The sequence below is a fragment of the Panthera leo genome, chromosome E2 (assembly GCF_018350215.1).
Source record: "Panthera leo isolate Ple1 chromosome E2, P.leo_Ple1_pat1.1, whole genome shotgun sequence".
Classification (NCBI taxonomy): Eukaryota; Metazoa; Chordata; class Mammalia; order Carnivora; family Felidae; genus Panthera; species Panthera leo.
In genome coordinates, this window is record NC_056693.1 from 58,103,865 (window position 1) to 58,114,872 (window position 11,008).

Consider the following 11,008-nt stretch of genomic DNA (forward strand, 5'->3'; position numbering starts at 1 on the left):
TCTCTTCTGGGCCCCACCCTCGTCGGCTCTGCCCTTGGCGGATGGTAATCTGCATTCTTTCACTGTAAGAAACCATAAACACGCCCGTGGTGGCGTTTCTGAGTTCCGCGAGTCCCTCTGGGGAATCACCGAACCCCCGAGGGGTCGCGGAGTCCCCCGCACGGTACCTCCCACCCCCCTCCCTCCCTGTGTGCTCCCGGATCACCTTCCAAATACACTCTTTTCTCACAAAGCCTCGGCTCAGACGCGGCGCCTTCGGGAGCCCGGCGAGCACAGCAGGCAAACCCGAACCAACAGAAGCCACGCGGCGTCGGGTGGAAGCCAAACACAGGTGTCACCACCAGAACGGGGCAGGACGGGGACACTAGCAACTTAACGTCCTTGAGAAAAACGAAACCCGAAACCACTGCCTCCCATCCTAGACGTGCATTATTACCAGGATCCCACAGCTGGCAAGGCCGGAGCTGGGTACGTGACTTCGGGCCGGTGAGCAGGTGGAGGGCCCGAGACCATCCTGAGGCCCCTGCGGCCCGCCCCGCCCCGCCCCTCCACGTGGAGGGATCCTCGGAACCTCTGCACCCGCGTGTGCTTGGTCTCCTCTCCAGCCCAAGCAGCCGGGCTCGCCGATCGTTACAGATGGCCTTTATTTATAATGCAAAAGAGAAATCATAAGCCACTTTTTGGGCTGTTTCGGTAGCTGTAAAACCACATGTACAAAACAGTCACTCCTCTGCAAGGAGTTCTTGAGCGTGTGTGGACCTCCCGCGTGCCCGGCTGCGTGGCCCGGGGCGCGGGGAGGGTGAGCGCGTCCTGACGGCCGTCGCCACGGCTCCGGGGGCAGCACGAACGCATGGGCAGTAGAGGTCCGGTCCGCTCAGTGGGGCCTGGGAAACACGGTTCCGGACGCAAGCAGGGCTCCTTCCTTGCTCGTCTTGCGACCTGCCCGGCACCAGGAGCCTTTGTTTTCCCGTCCAGGGGACGCAGCGCATCTGTCCCAGGCAGCCTCGCCCCCAGGGACTTGTGGAGCCGGGCGGCTGGAGCAGGAGCCGGGGAGGACGCTCTCCGACCCGTGCCCCGTCCTCAGGCTTCGGGGTCTATGTCTCCGTCCTCTGGGCACGGCCCTGCCTCGTCCAGCCAGACTAGGAGGAAGAGAAGGAATCAGCGTCTTGGACAGCCACCCACCGCACGCAGAGCTCCAGGGCCAGTATCTCCGGGCTCCCCCCGCACAGTGGCAGTGGCGGTAAGGATGCCGACGGGGGGCCCCGGTGACACCCACACCCAACGCAGAGCTCGCCCGGGGCCCCGGCTGAGGTCCCTGGCATTCTACCCTGGGCCCCATCCCCGACTTAGCATCTTTCCGGAGGGGCCTTCAAGCCCAGGGCTGGGCGGGGAGGTCCACACCTCCATGCCGCTGTCCTGGAGAGGGAAGTTGAGGCCCAGAGAGGGGGAGAGCTGCTTCAGGTCAGCCAGGGGAGCCCCGCTCCTCACCACCTGCGGAAGCCCCGGGATCTAATCATTACTCAGCAATGCAGCCCCGGGTGCTACCCAGGTCTGGTGGTCTCCTCCAGCCCTAAGTGTCGCTGGGGAGGGAATATCAACAACACGGCCACTGTGCAGGGCGTGATATCAGACCCCGACCTTGTCACGAATCCTCCCCAACCTCTGAGGCACCATTTTACAGATGGGGAAACTGAGGCTCGGGGACGTACAGCCTCTTGCTGACGGTCACAAGGTGACAGGCCACAGAGCAGGGGTCCGAATTCAGGGCTTTCCGACCCCGAGGTCTGTGCCCTTGATCCCCTGCCTCCGTTCTCTGCAAGGGGAAACACGGAGAGACGGGGGTCTGAGCAGATAGGACAGGAGGGTGACCCCCTGGCAGTCTCTGCACTGATCTGCCCCCCCTGAGCTGCTTAAGCTTAAAGGGGCCTCTCCTGCCTTAAGCTCAGGGCCTCTGACCTCATAAAGTAACCCTAAGTCTCCCCACACCCACATTGGCTCTGGGGGCCAGGAAGGTGGTTGCGAACCCATTTTACAGATGAGGACACCAAGGCTGGCAGGGAAGAACGCCTAACGGCAGCCCGCACTGAGCTCTCTGGACACTGGAGCAGGAGGCTGGGTCTTCTCCCACCTTGCTGTGTGCCCCTGGGTGAGTCACTGCCCCTCTCTGGACCTCAGTTTCCCCATCTGTAAACTAGAGATAAGGGTGGTACTCATGAGCCTCAGGGTTGGAAGGAGAAGGAGACATTAAGAGAAGCATTCAGCCCGGTGCCTGGCACTTGGGAAGGGGACACAGGAATGTGACCCAGTGTGAGTCATTACTGAGAATGGCCCAGCCGCAGTCCCTGCACAGGGCTCGACCCAGAGAGGGTCCAGTGGCTTCCTCCGGATCCTCTAACCCTGGTGGGCAAGCTGAGATCCAAGCTTAGCCCTTCTGGAAAAGTCTATCCAAGCCCCCACGCCAGACTTCGCCAGCCCCACGTCAGCCTTGCGTCTGTGTCCCCCGCAGGAGCCATCAGGCGGGACTGATGTCGTGATGGCTGGTTGGCTGAATGATGCCAGCCGCTGACTGGGAGGGCGCCTGGCCTGGGGCCCACAGAGCGAGCTCTGGACCACACCGCTGGGTCTGAATCCCAACCCTGCCACTTACCAGCTATATGGCCAATGTCTCACCCTCTCTGGACCTCAGTTTCCCCGTCTGTTAAACGGGGACGAGACCAGGACCTAACCCAGAGTTACCCTGAGGACTCCACAAGAAAGTGTGCTTACTGCTAACGTCATCATTATTTTTTATTACTATCCTTCATGACAGCAGCCTCGGCACTTAGGGCGGGCGTGGCTCGGTAAATCTCTTCGATGAACAAATGAACAAGTTGTCCCACAGGCTCCAACAGTGTCCACAGAGGGGCAGGTGGGGACACGGGTCCGCGTCTCTCTCTGGGAACAAGTCTCTCTCCTTGACCCCCCCCCCCCGCCCGCAGCGAGCTGCATCTAGAAGGCCCGGAGACGGGCTCGGCCCAGACACGGTCTGTCCTGTCCACTGAAGGGCTGTGGCCAGCAAGACGGAGCACCCGTCCCCAGCTGGCGGGGGAAGGCACAGCCATCCATTACCTTGCTGGGCTCCCCCAGCCCCATCCATCACTCGCCCCGGCTGCCGGCAGGGGCTGTCTAGCTAATTACTTAATATGCCACATCTTGCTGAGGCTGGTACACGCGAGGGGCCCACGGTGGAACGGACGCAGAGTCAAGCATACATTTTTAACACTCCCCGGGCAGGTGGGGACGTGAGCTCAGACCCACGGCACACGAGGGCGGGGGGCCTCACCTGTCTGCCCGGAGTCCCGCGGCAGCATCATGCCCGTGGGGGTCGGGGGGGTGATGATGATGTTGGGCACGTCCAGGTGCTTGTCGCTCAGGACGGGGGCCTCGTCATGGCTGCTGCTGCTGCTGCTGCCACACATTTTAAAGCCTGAGAGGGCAGGCCGCGGGACGCACACGTACACACACGACAGGGAGACAAGCATCAGTGGCCGCCGGGAGCCCCCGGCTGCGGGCTGCCTGCCTCCCTCCCTCACCGCCGCCTCTCAGCAAGGAGGGGAGTGCTGGCCTCGCTCCGCGCAGGGGGACGCTGAGGCGCAGGGCAGTTCAACGGCCCGTCCAAGCTTGCGTCGTCCAGGGAGGGCACTGAGTTTCGCCTGCTTTGTTCACTAACGTGGCTCGGGTGCCCGGAGCAACGTCTGATACCCAGAGGCCCCCGGAACACGGCTCTAAAGTGGGGCACGGGGCGCAGCTTGAACCAGAATCGGCCCGTCTGCCGCGCGGAAGGAACCCCTCACGCGGCCACTCCTCCCCCACATCCCCTTCTGGAAGGGCGTCTGGGAGATGCCCAAGTTCTCCCTCACGCATCTGATTGGATTCCCCAGGGGAACCGTCCGGGTCTGGAATCTTCTCTGTGCAAAGATTTTCTGATTAGGAATTTGGGGTCTTCAATAGACACGGGGCTAGTCAGGTTTTCTGTTTCTTCCTGTGTCAGTTCAGGTGAGCTGGGCTTTCCCGGGAGGAGTCTGTCCATTTCTTCTACTGTTGGTGGATTCCTTGCTCCGTGGCTGCTACTAAGTACCCACGTCACCCACGCCACACCCTTGCTCTGTCCTTCCCGTCCGAGTTAGGGGACCCTGACTCTCTCCTCTCCCTTGACGTCCCAGCCAGCCTAACCCATCACAAGCCCACAGATGCCATCATCCCTCGGTGGCTTTGCCGTCCTTCTCTCTCCCTCCTCAAGCCCCTAACTAGCCTCTCTGCCAGAAACCGCGAACCTGATCATACCGCATACCTGCGAAACCCTCGCGGCCTCTTGACAACTAGCTACAAGCAGTTCTCAAAGCGTGTTCCCTGGAACACCGGCCTCCCGGGGTTCCACGACCAAATGGGTTTGAGAATAGCACATATTTGAATGTGGACTGGACCCCACCTAATCTATCTTTCTCTTGGGGATTCTCGTGCATGTTAGAGAATTAAAGGCTCTGAGAAGTCCTGCAGTAGGGAAGCAGCTCTTTAATTGAGTTTCACCCTGGGCTTCCTGAGTTTAAGTAATCTTGGGGTCTGTTTTTGGAGGAACGCCTGTTGCCATCTCACAGAACCGTGAATCGTGAAATACACGTTGGGAGATATCGATCACGAATTGCAGCCAACCCCCCAGCCCAGCTTTCAGCCTTCAAGATCCGGCGCAAACGACCGGCAGCCTCATTCCCCACCACCGGTCCACACGGATTCACTCCTCAACCTTCTTCCAGCACTGATCAGACTGTATTGAGACATTAGTTCTTAATTCTGTCTCCCTTTACCGTGAGCGTCTGGAGGGCAGCCAGTGACTCCCTCCTCTGTGATTCCCTTGGGCCCGGCATAGCATCTGGGAGAGAACAAGCAGAGTGCTTCACACTGTGAATGCCAAAGGACCTCAGGCACCACCGAACTGGGTGTGAAAATCCTGGTCTCCGGGCCCCTCCCCTTTGGTTTCACCCCAAACAGCCTCCAACTGGGATGACATTTGCTCAGGCATCTCGGTCCCGGGCCACAGCAGCAGCTGAGGAAATGGGCTCCTCGACGGCCCCTGTGGGGCCAGGGCGTGGCTCTGAGGCATGTCCCCAAGAGGTGGCGTCTAATTCACCTCCCCTTTGGGGTGGAGGGTCTTAGCAAGGCTTCCAGCACACGGAATATGATGGAAGGCCTGGGTGGGGCTTCCAAGATGAGGTCACAAAGGACGCCAACTTGCTCCTTGCCTCCCGCTCTGGGGGAAGCCGGCCGCCAGGCTGCGAGGACCAGCGAGCAGCCAGCGGGCTGGGGTTGGGGGAGAGCCCGTGCGGTGAGGAACGGGGCCTCCTTTCTACCAGGAAAACGGGTCCTCCAGCCCAGTCAAGCCTTTGGATGACACCGCAGCCCTGGCTGCCAGCTTAAACGTCGCCCCACAAGAGACCCGGGGCCAGAAGCTCCCACTAGGTCATTCCTGAATTCCCAAGCCACAGACGCTGCGACATAATGCCTAAGCCACTGAGTTGGAGGGCAGTTTGTTGCACAGGATTGGAAACGGATACAGTCCACATAGCCTGCCCCGACCATAGGAGGAAGGGGCAGCAGGTGCACGGTGGGGACAGCCAGACCCTCTGGGTTGTGGGAAAACCACAAGGGGCTTCTGAGGGCGGCCTCTGGTCACCTAAGGGGTGTTCCTCTGATGGGCGGCTCGTGCCTGGTCTGTCAGAGACAGTCTGTCCAAATCCGCAAAAGCATGAACCTCAGATGACCGGAAGCAATGGAATGAGGCCGAATTCTTGGCCCATCTGCAGCGGAGCCTGGGCTCTGTGCTCAGAAGAGCTGCCCGTGGCCGGCACAGTGGCAAAGTCACGGGCTCTGAGGCGGGCCGGCTGCTCACTGGCGGTGCGACCCTGGGCAAGTCACATCTCCTCTCCGGGCCCCTGTGTGGTGGTGAATTTACCCGTGCCCCAAAAGAGGTCCGGCCTCTGTTCTCGGCTTCCGGGAGGTGATCTCTAAGCCCCTGGGATGCCAGGCCTGGCGGGAGAGCCTTTGTGTGTCTGGGGACCCTGGGCACATTGGAGAGTCCAGCCACATGGGCTTTGGGTGATGCCCAAAGGGACTGGAGACAGACCCGCCACATGGGCAATCAACTGAGCCTCTGCAATGGGGTTCAATGTACTCGTGTCCTCTGCTGTGACAAAGCACCATGGACCGTGGGGCTCCATCAACAGAACTTGACTCTCCCCCAGTCTGGGCACCGGAGGTCCGAGACCCAGGGGCCAGCAGGGCTGGCTCCTTGAGAGGCCACGAGGGAGACCGCGTCCCAGGCCTCTTCCCCAGCTCTCAGTGGTTTGCGGACAACCTCTGGCATTCTTTGACTCACAGACACATCACCCCGGTTTCCGCCTTCTTCTTCACACGGCTTCTCCCTGTGTGTCTGTGTCCAAATTTCCCTTTTTGTAAGGACACGAGTCATAATGGAGCATAATCCGTAATTATCCACATTGGACCATCGCCCAATCCAGTATGACCTGTTCTTAACTGTACGTCTGCAACGACCCCGTTTCCACATGAGGTCATGTTCTAGGGTACTGTGGGCTAGGACTCCCATAAGTGAATCGGGGGGTGGGGGGGAGGGACGCGATTCAACCCGGAACACCCACTAAAAACTCTGAACACCGAGGCTCAGGAGATCCTCGCCGATCGGCACCACTCCGTGTGTGCGAGCGTGTGTGCGCGTGTCGCACGTGTGTACCAAGAAGGTAACGCTTCTGTGATCCAGTGGGCAGAGACAAGGAGAGCTCCGTCTGGAACTTTCCTGGACTCCACCCTATGCACCGCCTCACTTGGCCGACTCGAATCTGTGTCCCTTCCCTGTAATAAACCGTAACCGCGAGTGTAAGACCTTCCCGTGAGTTCTGTCCTTCCGGGGAACGATCGAACCCCTGAACCTGCAGCTGGTGTCAGAAGTGAGGGTGTCCTGTGGACTGTGTTCCCTCTGACTTCCTGTTTTCGCTGACAAAGCGGGGTGGTCGGACCCCGCTCCGCGGGCTGGGGCGAGGCTGTCCTGGCACACGGCCTGCTCCCAGCGGCAGCCTCCCCGCCCCACGCGGCATCCTTCTGCAGTCACACCAAACTCACGGCCGCAGCGACGCCCCAGGCCCCTCCCCATCCTGAACCCTGATCCTATTTCCTCCCTGGGGTGGTGCCGTGCCCCCCTCTTCCGGCTCTGCCAGGCCAGTTAGTTCTGCAGGAGGAGACCCTATCTCCCCACCAGACTACGAGTCCCTGGGGAGCACCCACCAAGGCTGCTGCCAACCTGATCTAAAGCCGTGCTTTGCAAGCCTCCCTTAAAGCAGCACAAGCCAGGATGTAAAACAGACAAAAGGAAGCCTCCAGGAGGAGGCCCTCCTGTATCACTGGTAATCACTGACATTCACAGGTTATTTGCTGCGTGCCAGACTTCTTCGGTCTTCACTGCTCCCCCGCGAGGTGCCAAGTCTAACCAGCCCCATTTCACAGACGTGGAGACTGAGGACCAGAGAGAGGAAGAAGAACCTGCACTCAGTTGAACAGCTAGCCAGGATCCCAGCCCAAAGCCAATCTGCCTGACTGCAAGACCCGGTGCTTCTTGTAATTCGATACAATGTAGCTGGCAAACTTTCTGCACAGGGCCAGACGGTACATATATTTCTGGCTCCGGGGCTATGCAGTCTGTGTTGCAACTGCTTAACCTTGCCATCAGCACAGGAGAGCTGCCGCTGACAGGGTGCAAATGAATGAGTGCGGCTGTGTTTCAATAAAACTTTATTTGCAACAACGGGAAGCGTGCTGGGTTTGGCTGTGGTTCGCCAGTCCCTGCCCTGTACCATCCGGAAGTCAGGGAGTTTGGATCTGGAACGCGCCTGAGGTCCTAAGAGGCAGTAACAGAACCTCAAAAGCCTGAGGCCGGTTGATGCCGAAGACAAGAAGGAAATCCCAAACCTGGCTGCTGTCCTATAGGGACAGCGCCTACCTCTGAGGGGTGTGGGGGTGGAGAAAATGAATGAATTCACGTAAAGCGCTTGCCCAAAGAGCCGGGGGGGGGGGGGGGGGCCTAGAGTGTGCCCCATCCCTGTTAGCTTTCTCTATGATCATCCATAAAAAGCGTCTCATGGGGTGCTGGCAACAAAAGGAGGCTCTGATTATTGTTATCTGTAACAGGAGGGAGCCTCCCTGCTCTGTCTTCAAGGCCCCTTCCTCCGAGAATATTCCCAAGTTCTAAAATAAAATGCTAATGGAGAAGAGCCACACTCCTCCCAGGGCCCCCACATTTGCATTTTAACGGGTTCTGGGAGCTTGGCGACAAAGCCCACTTTCTTAATCGAGAAGCATAAGGTCACTCAGTGGGCCCTGGAGAGATGCTGGAGGCAGGGAGGAGGGACGGGAGGGGAGAGGGAGGAGGGCAGAGGGCGGAAAGAGGGAGGGCAGGACTCCAGAACCTCTCGACACCCCCCACCCCCACCCCCGGGGACTGCCCAGCCTCCAGCAGAGGGAAAAAGCTCTCAGGAGATAAAGTCTACTTTGGGGATTAAAAACAAATGCCAACCGTGCCCCAGACAAGGAGCTCATTTGTGCTAAAGCCAGAATTGTTACTCGTTAATTATGTGCCCGCCTCAGGCCATTAAAAGCCCATTTCCTGAAAGCGGTGGGTTTGGCTGGGATTCCAGGGGGCCAGGCCCCGAAGAGGCAGGGGACTGGGAGCAGATCTCAGCACCCCAGCAATACTGAAAGATCTCGGGGTGCCTGTGCAGGAAGCTTGGGGCGGGGACTGGCGGTCACCTGACCTTGACTGGGCCCCTGCTCTGGGGCACACGCTGTTCTTCGCCCTGGAGAAGGAGCAGGCCAGGCAGCCAAACCCCGGCCTGTGGGAGCGGGTGAAATGGGGAGACGCTGTGCTCGAGGGCCGGACAGACATCCCCCTGGAACCTGGTTCTGCCCTCTCCCCGGCTCCAGGGAAGTGGTTTCCCATCTTGGCTGCCCCACGGGGACTCATCTGGGAAGTTTGATGCAGGGCCCCACCCCCAGGGAACCTGATCTCGCTGTTGTACTTGGGCCACCGGGATTCTTAAAAGCGTCCAGGTGAGTCCAACAGCCAGGGCAGGGAGTCCCCAGGCTAGGGTGACCGTGGGGACACAGCGGCACCACTCTGGGCCTAGTTCCCCACCATAAAAGTAGGGTTAATACCAGTCTCATAGGAATGAAACACTGGTGTGGGGCACGGGCCGGCCAAGTGTCAGGGAAACGGCCAAGGATGACCAGCTGGCTGGGGTCTGGAGGGGCCCCGGGTTGGGGGCCACTGCAGCTTTGTCACCCCCCCCCCCCCCCGGGTGGATACTAGGACCCTGGCTGCTCTCCAGGCGAGGAAAGAAGGTGCCAAGGATGCGCATAGGCTGCGTGGCTCCAGGCCTGCCCCTTCTGGTGTCAGCCACCACCTCCCAGCCTTCAGAAGCCCCGAGCCAGGCCTGTGCCCTGCTCAGGACGCCCCAGCTCCCCAGCTCCCCCGGGCCAGGGCCCCTTCCTCTGCAGCTCGGGGGGGGGGGGGGGGGGGGGGGGGGGCGGGGACCCAGGCCACTCAGAGGCCACAGCCGACACCTGCTGCCTGCAGCAGGCATCGTGGCTCACGGGCGCCCTCTGCTGCTTCTTTTGAAAATGGCGCATGGGCCGGCACCCAGCTTGGAGACCCCGTAGTGCACAGCGCGACTGTTGGGCTTGCGACGTCGCGGGGGCCAGAACGTACGCCTGGGCTTTGGTACAGCTGGCAGGGACTCCACCTGTTTGGGCCTGGTTTCCTCCCCTGCGAATGGAGGTAACTAATGGCCTCCACCTCCAGGGGGTGCTGAGGGCTCTAGGACCCACAGTGGGGGCTGCGATCCAGCCGCGGGGGGGGGGGGGGGGGGGGGGTGCGGTCATTAACTGCGTTTGCAGGGGAGAAATCCAGAGTCGGTAAACACACGGGGTCACCAGGAGCATGGGATTCTACCCTTAGCACTCGCTCATTGGTTCAGCCCGAATTAAGTACCTGCGGGGAGAGTGCCACCCGGCTGATGCTCACAGGCCCCCGAACCCACCCCCGCCGAGGGACAGCTGGAGTGGGGGCGGCTCTGACAAAATATTCCTGGTTCCAACTCAACACCCGGAGGCGCGTCTTCCGAACTGGATTGGAATGGCCACCGGCTGGGGAACGAGGGAAGACAGAGTCTGACTCCGTCCTGCTGGCCGGCCGTGACGTCACCTGGCTTGGCCCCGGCCTTCTCCCCCGACGCTCCCGTCCCCTGCAGCGCAGAGCCGGGCCCAGGGAGGTGCTCGGTGGGCAGGCACGTAGTGTATACCTACTGTGTGCTGGGCCTCATTCCGGGGGCCGGGGACACAGCAGGGAACAGAAGGGTCCCGGCACGTGCTTCTTGGCGCCTTCCTCCACCTCCAGGCCCCAGTGCAGAAGGGAGACCCGGAAGATTCCAGGGTCAGTCGGGAAGGAAGTAGAGAGGCCCCTCCGCTGTTTCAGGCCGAGGGCGGGAGGGCTCTCGCTGCTGCATCTGGGGGCGTGTGACCCCCCCCCCCCCCCCGCCCCGGGGGAAGTGATCTGGTCCTCCCAAGGAGGCCGACAGCGTGAGAAGCCCATCTTCTGGATGCACACACTGAGGTACAGAGGAGTCAGGGACCGCGGCCTGGGTCATGGGGGAACTGACAGGGACCCTGCCTTCCCAGGGGCCAGGAAGCAAATCGAATACTGTCTGGAGCCTGAGGTCAGTATTAAGAAGCCGATGATGGGAAGGAGCCCCCGGATAGTGTTAGACGGTGGGAGTCAGGGATGCCCGGAGAGGCTGATCACAGAGTGGAAGGAGAAAGGCGGGGAAGGTGAGGGCACTTGGGTCAGCCCCAGCCTGCACACACAAAGGCCCCGGGGCAGGAACAGGGTGCGCTGGGGCCAGCACTAACTCCT

The 11,008-nt window shown here is 60.6% G+C and overlaps 1 protein-coding gene across 4 annotated transcripts in view; it reads right to left on the reverse strand.

The window, feature by feature from the left end:
• Positions 1–626: 626 nt before the first annotated feature.
• The window catches only part of CE2H16orf74 (chromosome E2 C16orf74 homolog), a 30,618-nt gene continuing 20,236 nt past the window's right edge, over positions 627–11,008 (reverse strand). For 3 of the 4 annotated variants that reach the window (XM_042920977.1, XM_042920978.1, XM_042920975.1), the window contains 2 exons: positions 3,323–3,466; positions 627–1,139 (listed from right to left, as the gene is read on the reverse strand). In XM_042920977.1, the coding sequence (XP_042776911.1) occupies positions 1,081–1,139; positions 3,323–3,466 (203 nt within the window). In that variant the 3' untranslated portion in view covers positions 627–1,080. The other variant, XM_042920976.1, reaches the window with a different exon arrangement.